Genomic DNA, 21,330 nt, shown 5'->3' with positions numbered 1-21,330 from the left:
ATTTATAACTAAAGAAAACACTTTTTACCGGATCGAAGCTATGTATTATTATAAACTTAGTATTTTACATAATTTTGAATTTCTCCCGACGATGGCATTAATTATTATAAGTTTATAATAATACATAGCTTCAATCCGATAAAAAAGTGATTTCTTTAAATGTGTAAAAGCTATGTTAACAAGAGACACAATGTCATTTTGACACAATAATTGCTTAGAAAATTAAAAACAATTTGCAATATCACCTTTTCCCTCAGGCTCCATCTCTGAAGTCTCCCATGCAATAAATCCATCCACAGATATTACGTATTGCTCATGTAGATATTGAAAAATATCTAATGATAAGCCTGAAATAAATATAACTATAATTTTAGACAATTAACAGAATTAAATGTGTTTCCAAAAATTAATAAACTTTGATAATATTTCTGAAATCAGACCAAGATATATTTTTTATTTTGTTCTATTATTGCAACCTATTTAGGTCTCCTCAGATTTATGTATCTGTTTCGTGATAATTTGTCTAATAGGCAAGTAGGTGGTCAATCTCCTATGCCTGACACACGCCGTCTACTTTAAAAAGGCTTGCGGTTTTCCTTCACTGTTCGAGCGAATGTTAAATGCGCACATAGACAGAAAAGCCGGTAATCGAACCTACGAACTCAAAGATGGCAGTGACGCGCTGAAGCCTAACACTGCTGTTATAAATATCCATGACATAAATTCAAATCAATTGAAACTTACCCTGCGGGTGTTCCAGCCGATGAATGAGCTGCTGAATACCAAACAGGCAAGCGGCTTCGCGTTGTGCCTGCGAGTCTCCATAATCACCAATCAAGGGCGAATACTTGTTCATGCGATCATGGCTCAAATGCGGTGTTGGAGTACGCTCGGGGCCAAAGAGGGCGTGTTCGCATATCGCTTGCGTGAGACAACGTAAGAACCACTCTTCACCGGTAGAGGCGCCTATGTTGTCCTGTAATTATTATTCATGTTGACTTAATTGCGTTAGAACAAAATGTGTTTATATTATGTATAGCAAAGTATGCCTTAGTATGCCTTAGTATGCTTTAGTTTGTGTAAACTGAGAGATTTTTGTTTCTACCGTGATTTACTGATAACTGCGATTTCTTGCACGTAATTTAAAACGATATCTTTATAAGAAAAAGGAAATTCTAAAACAATAAATTGCCAAGTTTTTATTTATTCCACATTCTTATTCTACCTTAACAGTTACAACTAAGTTGATATATTACATTTCCGGGACATAATTCGCAAGTGAATTAAAAAAAAGAAAAGGACGCTTGGAACTTAACGCCTTGTTACTATTCCAACATCTGTTTAATCTTTGACAGCTTAGACAATTTTGCGGGAAAACGCAAGTTGAAAACAAAGCAAAATTAATAATATACTTTGACAAAAGGGTAAATCAGTAACGTACGATTAAGTGTGTGGCAGAAACAGTTTTAATCAAGGGAATATTCCTGGCCTACATCAGATATTACGAACTAATAGTTAAGAACAAACTAATTGAAAAAAGACAACGGGCACCGTGGGGAATTAGACCACATCCCCAAAAAGAATATCAACAAATGAACTAGATTTATATGAGAAGTTGGAAAATTACATCGTACAGACTTTGGAGAAGCTAAGAAGAATACTAAAATTATTTTAAGCCCTAACAGTAAACGAGCCTCTACTACCACTACTCGACAGTGGCACATGCGCGTTGCTAGACCGATAGCCAAACGAAATAGATAGTGCAAAGAATACAAATGCGTAAGGATAACCGATTTATTCAAAATGGAGGACAATGCCTCTGCCCTCATAGATTAAGAAAAGCAATAACTACAATGTATTCTGATATAAGGCTATAAAATAAATAGCTCAGTTGCAGTAACAACTGGTATGTGACAATCATTTACCTTAACCCATCCTCTGAGGCAATCACAGCTTTCATCACTATTCATTAGTTGAAGCAACTTGCTCTGCGTCTCACAAGGAGTCATGATCCGCTTTGTGTCTTCGATACATATCTCTGAATCATCAGAGCTCTCAAGAAACTCAAAGTGGTTGTCAGACATCCACTTTGGTATCTGTAAAAAGTTTATATTTTATTTAAATTCTGAATTTACTATTTGTTGACATTTTAAAAGTAAAAACATTCTACCACTACATATATTATATACGTATGTTTTGATAGTATTTAGTTCATAATTTAGATAAAAATGATTTACATAAGGATACAATTACCATGTCAGAATTCATCCATTGTTGCAATTGTAAGCCTGATTCCAGCCACTTGGTCTTAGTGAATGTTTTGCCCATACTTTCCTTAAGCTCAGCTATAACAGCTTTTAGAAGTAAATGACCATGATCCACTGCAATCAGGCTGTGCGAAGCCTTGTGAACCTGGTCAAATGTAACATGCTGCAAAAAAAAAAAAAAAAAATATGTATTGTAGGAAACATTAAGTTTGCACTAATTATACTTACTCAATTCTATTCTTAAATTTGATATAACTGGCAGCATACTCACAAATAAGTACCTGAATTCTAATATACAAATATTCAATTTCAACTTACTTTCTTTTCTATATGGGGAGCAACAAATTTTCCTAAGTATGAATATAACATTGGTATGTCTATATATAGATCTGGACCACATTCGAATATTTCCGCCATGCCAGTCATTAAATTATCTCTGGAAATTGCCCCGCAACTGACTACATGCATCACTGATTTTGCCAGAATACAAATATCTTTAGCATTCCTGAAATTATAATATTAAGTTAAGTACTTGTTTGCAATTTTAAATATTTATGTTAAATTCTGTTATCAGAGTGTATACAAATTACCAAATATGGTAAATATATTGTTTTCAACGAAAATTTACTATTACTATTGAATGTGAAAATAATTTTAACTTCAACATGTATTACTAATACATGTTATCCAAAAATTATGCTTAATATGAGTAATATTTTACTTACTTTTCAAGCGCAACATTAAGTATTTCTGTTATCACTGCTGCATGGTATTGTGGTCCAAAGAGTTTGATCTCTTCAGCTAGTTCATTATTGTCAAGGTTCATGATACACAGGTCGACTAACTGCTTGATGAATTTTCTTCGGTCCTCTGGAAGAGGTTCTTGAACAGCAGGTGGGGGCAAAGGTTGAGCGGGCATAGGTGGTGCTTCTGATTGCAGCGAGGGCGAAGGTGTAGATGCAGGCCTAACCCCTCCAGTGGAACCGGAGCGACCACCAGTGGCTAAAGATAACAATTGTATTACAATCAAGGCAAAAGCAAGTACATGGAAATGCTGTACTATTTATAAAAAAAAACAAAGCTGTGAGACCATGCCCTATATTAAAAATTACAGCCGAAATCTGGGGCTAAAGATAATTTTAATTTGTGCGCTAATACTTTATCTATATAACTTGTAGAAATTGTACTAGCTCTAGCTTGGTTTAGTAGTCATTTCTAAAATTCTATTTACAATATGGGTCAGATTTTTCGGAAATTGGCTTTAGACAAAGTACATATAAGAACAATATTCATAATAAATGTACATATATGAAGAAAGTAAAACAGATCAACAATAAGAACTATAGAAGACCCATTAATAATAAAAGAGCTTTGTATTGAATTTAAGCATATGTATATCTGATAAACACACTAAAATATTATATTAATTATAAGTATTAGTTACTCAAAATGTTAAAGAGAAAAAACACTCACGGTTCAGGCCAACTAAGAAAAAAAAGACATGTTAGTTATTTATAGCATATAAAGAAACATTTTTAGTTTATTACTTATTATTACTATCAGCATCAATAGTGTAAATGTTAATATGTACAGATATACAAAAAATTAATGTTTACTTACTGAAATCAGAGCGAGTATTGAAAGTGGATCTTTCTATTGACTTTGATTGTTGATAAGCAGCAGGTGTAAGTTCCTTGTTACCTAGAAACCAAGAAACAAATCAATGTAATATAAAAAAAATTATGAAATTAAATTGGGTAGCTAAGATAATGAAGTAATTCCTGAGTTTATACATTTCGACGACAATCAAAAACGTCATATACATTTAAATCCAATAACACTTCTTCGTAAATTTTGACAGTGATCAAGGGAAAATTTACATTTAATATACTTTCTTAATATAGGCATTAAAAGCTTTACCCAATATTAATTAGCTATAAATTAGTATACGAATAAATTTATTAACACACATAGCAAATACTAAAAATATTGTAATAGCAACAACAATTGTAACAGCATTTACTTTGATAAAATGGAAATATGTAACAAAAAGATACATACCTCTTAGTGTAGTCGGGTCAACCTGTACATTCTCTAGAATACTGTACATATTCTTGACAGGTGCAACTGCTTGAGGCTTTGCTCCCGACCCTTGATTCCATGCGATGTTGTGAGGGGCCAATTTAATAGTACTTAAGTTCTGTAATCAATGTTTAATACATTAAAGCATTTAGTGTTAATAATTGTTGAGTTTAATAAGCTTATACATATTGTTTTATTTGGTATTTACACAGAAGATGTAGAAAAAGAGACTTCCCAAATGAATTCATAATCTGAGGAGCAGGAGCATATGCTATTCATAGAAATTACATACTATAATATTGCATTGTTTGAGGCTACAGCTTAAGCTGTCAGAAATAGGTTAATTAATGCGTAGTATATAAAACGCATAAAAAAAGCTTATAATATAAGTATGCAATAATAATCCGAATTCCCATCAAAATTACTGATTGCACAGCAAAATACTCAACTCAAAATATTACTAAATAAACTACAATTTATGTTCGCGGCGTACAGCTTACTTATTTATCTTAAAGCAAAGCTTAACTCTTTTTTTTTAAATATAGCTTCTATTTGTGTATTACTTACAGCAGTTTTACTAAATAAAACAGCATTTTATTGATTATAATCATCTTATTGTTTATGAAGTACGACATAATGAGATCAGAAAAAATTTTTAGATACAAATAGTAACTTTTTATTGGATTATTAAGGCGGGTCTTGCTTTCGTGGGACGTCCACGCTTCCTTTTGTTCCCAATATGCACATTTTTGGCTTCTGCAGGTGGTGCCACGTACTTGAGTCGGATCGCAAGTCCGATGATATGCTTGCACATATAGTTGGGGCAGGTGCATTTTCCGTTTATCCAGGTTGGGCAAGGCAACTCTCCAACACGCGAAAGCTTTCTTTTTGTATCCATCAAAAGTTTCCCAATCTTGATTGAATGGAATATTACTTGCTGTTGAGCTTGCTACTAATAAAATAAATCAATATGTTTCATGATCATTTGTTAATCAAATAGGCAAGTAGGTGATCAGCCTTCTGTGCCTGACGTCCGTGCCGTCGACTTTTTGGGTCAAGGCAAGCCGGTTTCCTCACGATGTTTACCTTCACCGTTCGAACGAATGTACCCGGGGATCGAACCTACGACGACCTCAGGGATGAGAGTCCCACGCTGAAGCCAATAGGCCAACACTGCTCTAATATCTAAGTATTTAGTCCGGAATAAGATTCTAAGAATTTGACATTTTTGTCAAGTTTCGGGCATTGATACGGAAGAGTCCACTCTTTCATCGGAGGTACAGACCATTCGTTGACCATGTTTGTTGCGACTGAAAGGAATCTAGACAAAGGAAGTGGTTCTCGCAAAGTGTGGCTGTTTTTTATACCTTTATTCAATGAGTCTAGTGCATACTTTGTCACTTCGGCTGATCCAAGATACCAATTTGGATTGAGTGAAACCTACTCCTATTTGAAATAGGCTATGAATCGTTCTTCACTTGCATGTTTACGTAAAACCGCAGTTAACGCTCGTTGAAATAACGTAGGAGAGGTAGCTGAGTGCAACAAGTCAATATCATACAACATTCCTTTCTGTTTTTTTTCTCGATCAAATTTTCTACATTTTTTGTATGTTTTTTTTTTAGTTTTGCGCCAGACACTTTTGAAAATAATTTTGAATGCTTTTAGCTGCGTCGTAAATTAAATGAATATAGACAAACAAATGAGAACCCCTAAGAATTTTGCAAAAATAATAATAATAAAAGCCTTTATTGCTGTAGTTTTTATACTAGTACATAAGTAACGTGAAATACTAATAATTAATCGGCAAGCCGGTTGGTTTTTGTTAAACAGCTTGTCCTTGGACATAGGCCTCCTCTAAGGGCTTCCACTCTTCTCTGGTTCTAGCTTTACGCATCCACATAGGACCAGCTACTCTTCGCACATCATCTTCCCATCTTTTTATGTGTCTTCCTCGTTTTCTTTTGTTATAGCGAGTAAGCCATTCTTTCACTTTCTTGGTCCATTTATCTTTATCTTCTCTCATTATGTGTCCTGTCCAGTTCCATTTAAATCTTTTACTAGAAGTAACAGCATTTTTAAACTTTGTCATGTCCTTTATTGAAGAACACTGCTTTCGATACTATTCTGAAATAATCTTAGTTTATCTTCTTGTTTGTCAGTGAGTGACCAGGTCTGACATGCGTATATCAGGCACGGTAATATACGGGCATCAAATACTTTTCTTTTGAAAACATTTTCAAGTTCCTGTTTTTCATTATTTCTGACAGTGGCCAGTATCTCTTCCAGGTATTTGTAACTCTACGGTCCAGTTCTTTGCCCATGCATTGTTTATTAGCTGTCAAATGTCCTAATTAGATGTACTCATTTACATATTCAACTTCATCTTCGTTCACGTTTATTGGCACTTCAATTGAATTTGTGATCATTTTGGTGTTTGAGATATTCATTGATAGTCCTGCTTTAGCACTCTCCACCGCTAATTCTTGTAACATGCTTTCCAGTTGCCTAGGGTTTTCAGAAAATACAACAATGTAGTCTGCGAAGAGCAAATGAGTTAATGGTTTCCCATTTATGTTAACTCCCTTTTCTTCCCAGTCAGTTCAGTTTTCTGAATATCATTTCAAGAAGTGCTGTAAAAAGTTTTGGTGATATAGGATCTCCTTGCCTTACACCTCGAGCTATTTGAAATATGGGTCCAGATTTTTCTAGTCTTATTTCTGCTGTGCTGCCGGAGTATACGTTTTTTATTAGTGTAATATATTTTTTGTCGACACCTTGGTTTTTTAGTCCTGACCAAATAAATTCGTGTTCTAGAGTATCAAATGCCTTACTATAGTCAATTGTAGTATATTTTGTTATATTCGTGATACTTCTGTATAATTTGCTTCACTACATGGATGTGGTCTACAGTTGAAAACTTGCTTCTGAAACCTACTTGTTCTTTTGCTTGATTTTCTTCATAGATATTTGTTATTCTGTTTAGTGTAACTTTCGAAAAGACTTTATTTTCGACATTAAACTTATGGGGGGGGGGGGTCTATAGTTGCTTATTTCACCTTTTTTGTAAAGTAGGGTTATTGTTGATTTTGTCCAATCTGTAGGTATAATTTCAGTGGATATTATTTCATTGAATAAATCTGTTAATTATGGGGCTGTATCTGTAATTGTTTCTTTGAGCATTTCATTTGTTATGTGATCAGATCCTGGTGTTTGGCCATATTTTTGAGTTATAATTGATTTTTCTGTTTCAGAAACTATGATGGGCGGGGGTGGTTTCGTCACTGCTTGACGCTCTAGGGCAATCTTAAAGTTACGTGTTAGAATTTCTTCATAACTAAAAATATTGCTTTTGACGATCAACTGTTGATTGAAGTTTATTCTTGTTTGCTTTCCAACAAGATTTGTATTCACAGTTTCTCAAACCATCCTGTGATCAGTGTTGAAATTAAATTTATTGATAACAGTGACGTTTATTACTATGTGTCGTTTATTTGTCAGAATAAAATCTATTTAATTTGTGTACTTTCCGCCAGGAGAAATAGATGTCAATTTTTTAGTCATTCTTCATTTATTTTCATTCAATATTATTCAATTTGCCCAACATGTTTTGTTCTTGAAAATTACGACAAATATGATGAGCATGTTTTGTGGTGCTTCATAATACATATGCTACTTGGATAGTTCTGCTATGACAACGAGTATCATCTACATGCGCTCTGGTTAATTTTCTGTGCAATCAGTATTTTTGTACCTAAATAAATTTATTTGTATCGCATTATGAGGAAAAATGTTATGTCATGCTGATGTATATTTTCGAATTATCTGCAGTACTTGTTTTGTTAAACATTTAGTTTATTTCTAGTGAAGTAATTTAATTGATGAAAAAAAGCATATAAATGATGAAAATGTATTGGTGTCCAATTAACAATTTCCCTTAATTAATTAATCAGTACATTATTTTCTTCACTATTCACGTCAGAAGAAGGCTCGTCATCTAAACGCTATTAAAAAAAAGATTAAGATAACATCTAAAAATCTGAGGCCAGGTCCAAGGGTTGTGGTGCAACGGTGTATTGAAGTAGTAGAAAATACTAATATAAGTATATACTGCTATTGGTTACAGTTAGGAGACTAACCAACTCAAACAAGTTTAACAAGAACTGTTAAGATATGCACAAATACAGTAAATTTCATAAGGGAAAAAAATATGTGAATATAATAATTACTTAATTTGTATTTGTTTTCACCCATAGATTAAGAGACATCTCTGGATTACCAATTCTGACACATTTCTTTTACCTTTTGCGGCGGCATGGCTTTCAATTTAGTTGTGTCAACAACATAGCTGGTTCTTGTCGCTGTAGTCTTCCATGTATTATCCATAAAGTTATTGCCCTGCCTCCGACCTTCGCCTCCACGTTTTCTTCCACTGCCGCTGTCATCACGTCGGAACCCACCACCAATGGGCGAATTCATCAACTGTAAACATAATTAATTAATCGGAGAGGGATTTATTATTTCAATAATTTTATTTGGCGATCAAAGATAGTTTAATATCACTTCCCTAATACACATATAATATAATATTATTATAGATTGATATTCCTAATTCCAAAACTTAGAGTCAAGGGCAATTCTTGTTTTAAGTTGGCATTTTTAGTATGGACATTTCATTATAAATAACTAAAATATAGAAGTAAATAGGCAGGACAGTAAATGACTTCATTATTTGTTTAGTAAAGCATTAATCTAAAAAATTACCTCAATATGCCTCTGTCGTTGTTCGGCCTCCTTCTGGATCTGGTCCATCATCTTGGGTTGCGAATCAATAACATTCTTGGCTACCCATTTGCGTCTTCTTAGTTCAATTACATCCTATAAACAAAATCTTTATAAATATTCATTCAAAGATGTCCATTCATACACAAACAACTGATAAGTTGACTGAAAAATTGTATTATAAATACAGTCCTGTCTCAATAGATTAATATAATAATTAAAGTTACACTAGTAGAAGTCTTTAGTCTTTATCAATGATTTTTATATTATTTGTTATAGAATATTTTAGACATTAAGGTGCAGTGTTGGCCTAGTTGGGTTGAGCGTGCGACTCTCATCCCTGAGGTTGTAGGTTCGATCCCCGATAGTGCACAAATGTGCGCATTTAACATTCGATCAAACGGTGAAGAAAAACCGGCTCGAATGCCTAAAAGTCGCTCCAACTTGCCTATTAGATTGACAAATAATCATGAAATATACAAAAATCTGAGGCCCACACCAAAAAATGTTGTAACGGCTTTTTTAAAGCAGCCATTAATTAATTAATTAATTACACCAAATATTTAAAAGCCCATTAAATTGTACAAGCAGCATTACCTGTATCATAAATCGCACACGACTGCTAATCTTATTACTCTTGCGATCATTAACAATATCTTGCATTTTGTCCATTATGGTGTCCAGCTGATCCTTCACCTCACCCTCTACTTGCTCCCCAATAGTGGTCAGAAGTTTACAGAGACATTCAAGTTTTTCCTCTTCCGGCTTGTCAATCAGGTAATTCATACAATATACCATAATTTTCGATATCAATATTTTTAGCTTGTATAATTCACCTGAAAATAAACATTGAATATATACTAAACATTATGTGCAGTATACACGTGGTTTAATTTAATTCGCTAGTAATGTTTTTTTTTAATATTGATATTTGTAATGTCTAAGCATTTTTTATTATTGGTATTGTACATGCTTTAGCCAATATTAAAATATAAATATGATTGACACAGATAATCGCAATAAACGCAAGCTTTGTACGTCAAAGACAGCAGTTCGCAATTCTAATATATACAATTCTAAGTTTTCGCATAACCTCCGCTTACGTCAGGACGTAAATCTGCTTAAAATATTCAATACCTTTTGCTTCGTGATAGGTCTGTTATAGCTTTAATAACTTTTAAAGGGTATATTTAATGAAGGCCGCCATGCTCACACCAATCGATACTTCTCATAATTATTATTAGCTATTTATTATATAGGTCAGTTCTTGACTACCTACACCCCTCAAGAATACGGCATAAATATAATATTATAAAGAATATATCGAAAGGTTGCGATAGGCCTTCCAAATAATAAAATTTTCAAGCAGTTCAATAATTTCTAGCCTTTTAAAATATTTATGAGTTTCACACATCTCTTATTTCAATCAACTTATGAACAACTAAGCCTCAAACGGGAGAATTCTTTAATTTTTTTACAATTTCTGTTTTTTTTTTCAACGTCTCACTAAAATTATTCTTATTTTATTTATACAATTGCATTGGCAAATTAAAAAGCATAAAAGCAAAATAAAACAATCGCAATGGCACAATAAATAAATATTTCAAATAGATGCGTTGATCCATGAGTATTTTTCGGTATGTTCACGAAATTCTCAGAAACCAAAGGGTATCAAAGGTATTAGTAGCTGTTAGGCAAACACTTAGCACAATGTTTAGTTATATCTGTGTCAATCATAATGGCATTACAACAAAAATTGTTCTTAGCATAAAATTGAACTAATTTCCTTAGTAGAGGTACATTGAAGCTGTGTATATCAAACCTGCGCATGACACAGAATCCTAGGACTAGAGCACTTTCTCTTTTAACTAAACATCCTTTATTTATTATCAAAAAAGTCGTTAAAACCTATGAAATCGATGTTTTCATCGTTATGTCAATTTATTTTAAAGTATTCTTCGAGAAAAGTATGTAAGTAATATGAATAAATTTTAATAATTGATTCAATATAAAAAAAACAATAAATAGGGTAAGTCTTATATACATACCTATAAACCTAACATTCCCAACTGACCGCATGCGAATCCGGCGCTGGACTTCTGCGAGTTGTAAATGCAGCTCCCTTTTCTTAGCCTGTTATGTTTAATATAAAATACATTGATTTTTCAATTTAAATCCTAACTTCTAAAGATTCAGTTCTCTAATAAAATCCTCAATTCAGGAGTGCCAAAATTTGCGTTCCAACTAGAAATCGAACCCGATACCCCGAGTATCAAACTTTTTCGTTAACTACGCTAGGACTTATATAATAATTTTCTAATAGTATTTACAAAAAATTAGATTAATAACTTACGGCGTCATTGGACTCGGCAATCTCTGCCTCAAGTTTGAGAACGTGCTCATCTGTCTTCTCTTTGATAAATTGATTTTGACATTTGCTAATTATCATCGCACGGAAGTTCACGCATTGTTCGGGTGAATTTGTTGACGGTACCTGATAATACATTAGATGTAAACTAAGACTGGAGGAGATATACATATGAACGTGGTTTATACTAGCGGCTTGCCTCGACTTCGAGCGTAAAAATATTATGGCAATAAATACAGCCTACGTAGTTTTGGTGAAAGAAATTTTAAAGTGGAACCATCATTTTCCTCAATATATTAGACTAAAACGATTTCACAATGTTATCTTAATTTTGTTATCTAAACTTTACATATCCTCGATCTATAATTTAAGTGTTTAAAACCCCACAATCATAGTAATAAATATCATCATATTGCAATAATGTTTTTATTTACATTTAGACATCATATGGTATTTAAGTCATATAAAATTACGTCCTACCCTTTGTCGATTTTCATTACTCTTTTCAATAGCAAAAGCTGACATATTCTAAAAAAAAAGCCTTTTATTACGATGTCTTAGACCAAAGACAATTAAAGCAATATAACAGCAATAAATAATATAACAGAAATTTAGGGAAAGTTCAATATTCAATTATTTTGAAGTATTGCTAAAACTTTTTAAGACATCTTTACAAACAATTGCGTATATATAAGATTTTGTAATTATAAATATTCGGATCCAAATCAGGAAAACTTTAATACGTATTTCTAGATAGCATTTGAACAAATCAGCGGGTGTCGTGTTTAGTCATAATGTATATCACATGCACAAAAACAAATTCTTGAATCAGAGGGAAGGGAAAAGGGAATATAGGAATAGTCAGGGCAAGAAGTGATTTGTTTAATATATGAGACTGTAATGAAACTAATGAAGAAAAATAACCAAAGTGACGATTAAAACCACAAACAAAAAATACTAAAAACTATTACCTACCATGTTAAATTTACTTATTAGAAAACTAATAATTTCTTAATAGAAATAATGAAAATGACACTAAAGATGCTCTACTTACAAGAACGTTTAGTAAAGTATGATTTTTGATCGATATTTATGTTTATCCCTCGCCTTATGTGGCTCTTAAAGTACGTAAATATGTAAGTAGCAATGGAATCGTTTGGATTACATCATTCTGTATAAAGTATTGTAACAATATGAGTTATAATTATGATAATGGTATTCCCATTTCATGAAGTAAATATTGATCGTAAGAAGCACTGGGAATATCCTACGTCGTTGTTTGGGTCTTTTGCTTTTGAATTATTCAATAAATCTTTAAGCGTCGCACCTTATACATTTGCGGCGTTGCCGCACTTGCATGTTGTAGTCGCTGTTCCAAGATTGGCAACCTCGCTTAGGCATCAGGCCGTAAGAAAACATTTTAGAAAATTAGTAGGTAATGATTTCTTATTTTGATACAGCTTCTGACATCCATCGTCAAAATGTATAATTACCACGAGCGTAACGGCTTTTCCTTAGCAATGACTTGTCTATTTACTTTAATATTAATTGGTATGGTAGTCTTTGGTATTATACAGGCGCTGAGGCTTGCCGATGACCGGGGAGAATGGAGGAAAATAACACCAACACGACCTTCAGTAATGAAGAACACGACAAAGACAAAAGATATTTGTAACACCACATACCTTTAATGTTGAAAGCTTGTTACACATAGCCGCATAGGCTTCGGAAAAGTTCGGCTCATCAATAGCCTTCTCGAAAACGAGATCTATTACGCCTTCTAGACGCTCTTGCGTATCAATTTCGAGTGACTTCACTTTGTCAACTAAGGTATCAAACTTCTGCGGCGTCAATTTGTTGAGTATACCACGGAACTTCTTGTACAGCTCCTGTTTAAAAATATATATGACAAATCACATTTATCTTTCGCGGGAAATCGAACCCAGGCTTGTCCAGGACTTAAATCAATACCAAACCTTTAGTTTGGTAGTAATTTTCGTAGATTCTAAGTGACATAATATTTAGGGCCCTAAAAAGGTGGATAGAAGATATAGAAGCGTTAGCACGAACGAATAGAGAAAAAGTCATGGAAAAGATTTTTGGAAAACGCTGAAGGAGGCATTTTCCCGTAATGGAGTAAAAAAATGAATATATAGGTTATATATTGTAAATTAAACTGTATATTCAACATAAACGACATTTATTATTATTATTAAAGGACATTATTAAAGTTAAAACTAAAAAAATTGAATAAATCACATAAAAATAATAAGTTAAATACCTGTGTTTTCAACTCCTGTTCATTCAAACTCTCTTTCTTTAGTCGAGTTGGTTTCCAAGCATCTTTACTCTCATTCAGTTTCACTTCTTCACGGAGAGAAATATATATATTTCTTCCCCCACTGTTGCTCGATGGTGAATTTAGTTTCATGCTTCCTTTTCCTAAGATACGGTCTATATATCCATTTTTAAGAATAAAAATTTACCAATCATTTTAGGACACGGGAAAAAATTGAAAGTTTTTTTAACTCATTAAGATTAACTAATAAAGATCACACTCAAATAATGTAATAGAAATTTGTAAGTAACCTTATTACTCTAATTTTATTTTGATCAAGATGCTTTACATTTTATAAAATTAATAAATAAAACACTAAGAGCAATAAGGAATAAATCTTATAAGACTACATGCGTTCGATTATGATGTACATAAAGCCACTCTAGACTTAAGAAAATAATTGAGCTAAAAACAATTCTTATGTTTTTAATATAAATCTAATTGTTTTAGCTTTATACTGTAATTTGCAACAATGTAATCACAATAGACAATACCGGCAAAGGTGCTCTCATGCCACATATGACAATAATTTCTGGGCATAGTTGGAAAGCTTAAAGCATAAAATTGCCTCCCCAGATACTTATCGAGGAAGGCAATTTTCTGCCTAGGCACCACTCTGCATTATTTATTTAATTGGATAAGCTTGGCATATGGACATATTGACTATGACACACAAAACTAGGTCACCTATTGCATTAGCTAACACTAATATATATATACTACCTTTCATTAGATCATTTTCAATCAAAATTAAATCTATCTAATATATAATATCTTACCTGGTGGTGCTCCTACATTTCTAGTGTCCTTCTTGTTATCCCGAAGAATAGGACTTCTCATGTTACCAGGACTCATAGTCTTAAGGAATGTGGGGAATAAGGAGTCATTCGCTGGTCTATGAATATGATTGAATGACATAATTGTGTCAATTTGCACTGTCTGTAATATAGACAAAACATTTAATTTCACTTTAATTTAATGATTGAAGTCTGGGTGAAAGTAAAGATTTTCCATTAACACTCAATTTAGAAGTGTTTATACTGCAAAGGAAACTGTAAAGACTGGAAAAATATTGCATTAGATCAAAATGCTCATAACAGAAGAATTTTCAGAGAAAGCCTTAATACACAAATTTGTTATAGTTTTTATATGACTGGGAACAATACACCATAATAGTCATTAAAATAGTATTGAATTTGCGTTGTTGCAAACCTACCCGTAGAAGATTGCAAGACTCGAGCAGTGGTGAATTTGGTTTGTTCTTGCACAATGGATCATCCCTCATTTGCTTGAGTAGTGTTATATCATAAGTTTTCTTTCCATTAGGATTAAAAGGGGACCATTGATCTAAAACAGGGTAGTAGAGTCAATTATAGTGTTCCTCTAAAAGAGGATACTACATTTTATTGTCAATTTTCATTTTATTAAAGATACTATGTATTATGTTTAAGAATGTCATATTAAAAAAATATTGTCAATTACACCATTTTACTTTACAGCATGTACTAACATAAGTAAAAGTTATAATATATTTTTGAAGTTTTTCCCTTTATTAAATTACAAGTCAATTTATATTATTTGCAATTTTATGATTTACCTTCACTGTATTTATGTTTAAGTGTAAATACAGGCACTGCTGGTTTAGTCGGCTCAGGTGTCACGGGTTCCGACAAGGGAATAACATCTGATTCTACTACATTTAAATTATCAGTCTCATCTCTTCCATTTGTACAGGTCTCTTTGGCACTAGGCTCAGTGCCAGAATTCTTATTTACTTCCACAGTAACATTTTTTTGCTTCTTTTTAGAGTTCTTTGTGGGTTTCTCGTTTTTATTCATGTCTTCTTTTACAGTCTCGGCTATCTCAGTAATATTACCATTTGCAGTATCAGGATCTATAAAAAGAAATCACATTAAATTTTTTATAAATAATTTAAATATTAATTTTCTTTTTACAATATATACCTGATGATGCATTATTGAGATTTATATCTTTCATTACACATTCAAGGTTATTTCTGGCAGCACTTGCTATGCTCTGTGTGAGCTTGGCTTGGGCGAGACATACGCTGTTCTCTTCTTCAGGAGTTTCAGGACGTGACACATATTCTTGGGCTACTTTTTCAATACTAGACAATAATTGGGAGGCAGTAGGCGTTTGTAATATAGGGAATGTCTCTTCAGTATTAACTATGAGTTCAACTTGTTTATAAGTTTCGGTTTCAGTCTCAAATCTTGTCTCTTGTTTCACTTCATTTTGTCTAACTAACTTAGATTCAACTATGTGACTAGTATTGACAGGTTCTGGTTGATTGTTACCTGCATAATAAGTTATTAGTGAGTATCACAAGAAAATAATAGACAAATCTGATACAAAGAGAAACTAACACAGTAATTGCCACGCAGACAGCAACAATAAAATGCTCATGGTGATTTCAAAACACAAAGACCACTGATAATTGCAGGCAGAAAGCCACAATAAAATGCTCCTTGTGATGTCGAAACACAAAGACCACTGATCATAATATAAACAGTGTAGACACTTATATAAGTTCACAACCAAATAAAAAGAATGAAAATATAATATGTTGCTTTAAGACTAAGAAAAACATGTTATTGAGGCATATTTAAATTTCTTTGAATACATTTGCTTACAACAGACAGTAAACAAAATGTAGAGATGCATCTCTGAAGGACAAAAATACAAACAGAGGAGATATTTTATATGAGTGCAAAATGATAACATCAATAACAAGATATATTGCTAACATCAATAACAAGATAAATTGCTGAAATATATATTTCATAGATCCAATACTCTAGTACATGTACATGTAGTTGAGAAGCTTAAAAGTTGAGCTTTTAAGCATTGCTAACAAAATTAACAAGCAATCATAAGTAGCTCTTTGTAGGTATGACCCAGATGCCAGGCTAATGTAAATCACAAGTGTCGCAACTTGTCAGCCAGGTACAATAAACAGAAAATGATTGAAGGGTAAGAAATTAACATAAAAGGTGCCCTGGTTATATATTTTCTGTCACACATATAACTTTTCAGAACCATATTCGCACTCTTAAGATAGAGACGAGTGATATTCACACGTAGGTATTTTAAATTGGACACTGTACTAACCTGGTAAATATATTTTAACAATTTTTTGGCAAATTTTAACTTTTTACTAGTATATGTAATACGGAAGTCGTAGTTGATTGCTAATTTATATAAATCTTTGACGACACTTATAATAAACACTTATATATATAAAATTTTCTAGAAAAAATATATTAGTCAATTCATAAAAATATTGAAAAATTAAAATACTATTAAAAAATGTTAAAATCAGCAAGTCCTGCTGTGACTGAATTAGCAGGCGCCATGTTGAAATATTCCATGCGCGACATATGACCTCAAGCACAGAGTACACACTAGCGCTGTCTTATGCGCAAGTCCGGAATTGATCGTCAGCTGTCGCCCATCTTATTGCCGTATACATAAATACTGATTTGTATATAATTTTTCCGAGTATATATCCAATTATTACAGCGCAATCTTTAAATTGGTTTATAAAACGTAAACAAAATATAACTGCTAATAATGGCTATGATCTATATGTATATAATCCTATACCTTACACCATAATATATAATCATTGTAAGGTTACTTTGACAGTTAATACGTCAAATGACAAACACATCGAAAAAGTACCTATATTTTTTCGATGGGAAGCCATTCTTCCCATAAGGGAATAGATAAATCTTTGGAAATTCATTTAAGGGAATGAGTACAAAATTCACGCACTAGAATGAAAGTAAAGGATGTACTATGATTTTTTAAATATTATTTGTGAATATAACTAAATTAATTGATATAATGTCTAGTAAATAGCAATAAGTTTATTTTTTTCTAACAGTTAAAATAGAAAATATATTCGGCATTATGGGTTGACCGTATTTTTTTATTTATTTACACGAATACTTTTAGCTGAAGTTGATTCCATAAAAAATATTTCCAATAACAAAACAATTAAAATGATAAAACAACCTCGTCTCTCCCACATAAAAATGGGTGGATATATGTACGAATTATTCTCTCATATTATTTTTTATTGATTGTACTGTTTAAAGGCAACTAAATAAAAATTACTTACAAATAGGGCCATTTGTGTTTGACTCCTCCTGCGGCTTTTCCTTCTCCTCTGAAGGCTTGACTCTGGGTTCTCTGATTCTTTGGGGTTGAGGGGGTAACATATCTGTAGTCAGGACCACTACATCCGATTGCTTATCCGTTTCGTTGTGAGGCACATTTGGTTTTTTTGCTTTCGGTTTCTGTTTATTATCTATTACAATGGTGTTTTCACTAATCTTTTGGTGTTTCGTGTTTGTCAATTTAGGCACTATAACAGGACTGTCGGATATCGCCGACACGATGGGCGTATCAACTTCCACATCGGATCCTATATTATCGTTAACTACTTCAGACTTTACATTATTATTAGAATTTATTGCGTTTTGAGGTTGCTCGGGGCTGGCCATAGCAGGCACTTCGTTACATTTTGGTACATGGTTTGTTTTGGCAGTCTCGCCGCTAGATGGCTCGTTGGCAGCTTTACTAACCATCCGTGTAAACTCTTCCACGATACTCTGCGAGTTGTCCTGATGTCATATAACATTAGTTAAATATATATATATATAAACACAAATACAGCGCAAAGTCGAACCAAAATTCTCTAGTAATAATAATCCAGTGGCTCTGCAACCCTATATGGGTCTTGGCCACGGATTGCATTTGTTTCTTGGATCATTATTATATTATAATAAAGTAGGTGATCAGCCAGTGTCTGACATATTTCATAGATTTTTATGTTTGAAACATGCCAGCGTTATCACGATGCCTTCGGCGTAGAAGCAAGTGTTAATTGAGTACATAGAAAATTCCACTGGCGAACAACTGTGACTCAAAAGATTTAGACATTGTTTGCCCATACAACGTCAGCATAGAGTCACTGTATGATTTTATATATGCGAGTAAACATTATTTGACACTTTTTAATAAACGTGGCTAATTATTTTAACAGTATTGAGTGCCAAGAAGTCAAAATAGATTTCTCTTGGCACTTTTAGGCATACGTGAGTAATAACCCATGGCACTCAAACGATTAAAACATTACTAATTCTATTCTTAGTATAATTGTAAAATAGAAACACATACCGCTAGAGGCGTCTGCCTTTCACTCGAATTCTCACTAACATTTTCAGTTGCAAATAAATCTTCAGAAAATATATCTTGCCCTGTGAAAAACAAATATTTTATTCATTAAGAAGATTTACGGCTTATAACGAAATAAACATAACTATGTGTGCCAATAAAAAATCTGCACGATACAAATATTGTACAAACTCACGTGCTCATAAAATTACACAACATAATCCAAACGTGTACAATAAATATTAAAAAAATTACCTCTTTTAAGACAGATAACATACAATTAATTTTTAACATTACTGGTAATCACTTTGAATTTGACCAAAAAACAGGATAAGTTAATGCTGAAATGAAAATTGTAGGCACAATTAAAAAGAAAGATAGATAGATGCTGGAGGGTCAAATGTCAGAAAACAGGTACCCAAACCCAACATTAAAGCCACCGAGAAGATATCTAGAAACGCCCAGATATTGGCAAGGAAAGGCAAGGATCGAAGGATATCTCGTCTGATGAAGAATTACTTCAGGTGTGAGTGAGTGAGTTACGTTACTGAGTTAGCGACTGAGAAGTACTTACTAGTGACTGGGTTAATTATTGGCACCCGGCGCGAGGTACGTTTTGCGGGAGGAATGCGCATACCTGTAAAAAAAGGTTTCGTTCGCTCTATATTACATATAATGTACCCATGACGTCTATATTAATACAAAACTCAAAGAACTGATTTGAATTAAAAAAAAATATATTACATCGCGTAAACGATATACGTAAATGAATGTCTAAATAGTTTTTCAATATTATAATCTTTAATTTGTGCTAAAAAAATCCTTGCAATCTATTATTTAACTAAAATAACTTTTATACATACCGGGTAGGGTCATATGGGATTGTTGTTGGGGCGGATGTGCCGGAGGCACTAGCGGACCTGGTGGACGAGCTGCGTTACTCCCAACACCTTGACCGTTATAGTAGTCTGGTGAGTAAGTCACTGGTTAAACATATAGACCATTAGTATCTTCACCAATAATCATACAAAAATATGATATCGGATAATTATTAGTTATTTTACCTTTATCAAAGCACTTCCTATCTATATCTTTATATGTTCGCAGAATGAGTTCACAGTAGCATATTAGGCATACTACTACTACATATATACATTTTCAGTATGTGTGTTTGTAATTACACTGATGAAAGTTTTGTGTGTTCGAGAATGAATTTACAGTTATATGTTTATTTATTGATTTAAGAATAAAAAATCAGAAATACTTTACTTTCATTACAGTCACACCCTGTAAGTAGCATAAAAACTGTCCAAATTCTTACAATTTATTTTTTAAAAGAATGATACTTTTGTATCTAAGACGTAGTTCGACGGCTAGTAATCAAAAATCCGTTTTATAATTAGGCCTATATTGTAAGATATTAGCAAAGAAATGTAATTATTACTCACAAGGCGAGGCGTGGCTTGGATTGGTGTTGGGGTATACATATGACATATATGGATAGTATCTGAAAATAATACAGTTATTAATTAAACATACAACATAGAAATAAAAGTCAGTGGAACTTTTATGGTTCTCATTAATCAACTAGTATTTGGCCAAGTGGCCTGAGCGTTCGTTTCTCATCCCTGGCGAAATTTCTACAGACGCATTTAACACACGCTTGTACGGAGAAGGAAGACATCGTGAGGAAACCGGCTTGTCTTAGACCCAAAAAGTCGACGGCGTGCGTCAGGCACAGAAGGCTGGTCACCTACTTGCCTATTGGAAAAATAATCACGAAGCACATACAGAAATCTAAGTTTTATATGAGATTTTTAATATAACTCTGTAAGATAGATGGAAAATAGCGTTTGACAACAATTATAAATAACTTAACTTATTATTATGACATTTGCATGTCTATTTTTATATTATTTAAGAAGAATTTTAATAGATCTCACCCAGGATTCGTGGACCGAGGCTGATAACCCTGAGGTATTGACATGTGAGCGGTTGGGAATAACAAAGTTGGATGGTACATCACGGGTCCACCAGCCGTACCCGCCGACCCTGGCATATAAGGCTGCTGCTGCCTGTAAAAATTGTATATAAATTAAAATAAAACATTACTAACCTAGGTACCTTTGGATGTCCCCAATACTCAATTACTGAATCGATTTTGGACAGTCGAAGCCATGACTCAAAGGTGCCAAGAATTAAACTGTTAGCCATGCGAAGATTAGTTTATCAACCGAACATTAAGAAGTGTTGGCCTAGTGAATTAAGCGTGCAAATCACATCCCTGA

The 21,330-nt window shown here is 33.1% G+C and overlaps 1 protein-coding gene across 6 annotated transcripts in view; it reads right to left on the bottom strand.

Annotated features, from left to right (window-relative positions):
* LOC123718904 (eukaryotic translation initiation factor 4 gamma 3-like) overlaps positions 1-21,330 on the bottom strand; it is a 37,035-nt gene that overhangs the window by 1,488 nt on the left and 14,217 nt on the right. For 3 of the 6 annotated variants that reach the window (XM_045675886.1, XM_045675882.1, XM_045675887.1), the window contains 26 exons: positions 20,986-21,117; positions 20,491-20,549; positions 19,906-20,025; positions 19,617-19,679; positions 19,046-19,125; positions 17,985-18,489; positions 15,802-16,155; positions 15,435-15,731; positions 15,054-15,184; positions 14,617-14,776; positions 13,781-13,953; positions 13,185-13,388; positions 11,485-11,625; positions 11,180-11,264; positions 9,729-9,967; positions 9,114-9,227; positions 8,652-8,831; positions 4,329-4,467; positions 3,888-3,968; positions 3,741-3,752; positions 2,993-3,269; positions 2,586-2,772; positions 2,254-2,430; positions 1,926-2,096; positions 745-976; positions 246-347 (listed from right to left, as the gene is read on the bottom strand). In XM_045675886.1, coding sequence (XP_045531842.1) covers positions 246-347; positions 745-976; positions 1,926-2,096; positions 2,254-2,430; positions 2,586-2,772; positions 2,993-3,269; positions 3,741-3,752; positions 3,888-3,968; positions 4,329-4,467; positions 8,652-8,831; positions 9,114-9,227; positions 9,729-9,967; positions 11,180-11,264; positions 11,485-11,625; positions 13,185-13,388; positions 13,781-13,953; positions 14,617-14,776; positions 15,054-15,184; positions 15,435-15,731; positions 15,802-16,155; positions 17,985-18,489; positions 19,046-19,125; positions 19,617-19,679; positions 19,906-20,025; positions 20,491-20,549; positions 20,986-21,117 — 4,415 coding nt within the window. The remainder of the gene's footprint in view (positions 1-245; positions 348-744; positions 977-1,925; positions 2,097-2,253; positions 2,431-2,585; positions 2,773-2,992; positions 3,270-3,740; positions 3,753-3,887; positions 3,969-4,328; positions 4,468-8,651; positions 8,832-9,113; positions 9,228-9,728; positions 9,968-11,179; positions 11,265-11,484; positions 11,626-13,184; positions 13,389-13,780; positions 13,954-14,616; positions 14,777-15,053; positions 15,185-15,434; positions 15,732-15,801; positions 16,156-17,984; positions 18,490-19,045; positions 19,126-19,616; positions 19,680-19,905; positions 20,026-20,490; positions 20,550-20,985; positions 21,118-21,330) is intronic. The other 3 variants (XM_045675885.1, XM_045675884.1, XM_045675883.1) reach the window with 3 other exon arrangements.

This window comes from Pieris brassicae, chromosome Z (assembly GCF_905147105.1).
Source record: "Pieris brassicae chromosome Z, ilPieBrab1.1, whole genome shotgun sequence".
In the NCBI taxonomy this organism is placed as follows: domain Eukaryota; kingdom Metazoa; phylum Arthropoda; class Insecta; order Lepidoptera; family Pieridae; genus Pieris; species Pieris brassicae.
Note: the sequence above shows the minus strand (reverse complement) of the source record. Positions and strands in the feature narration are given on the sequence as shown.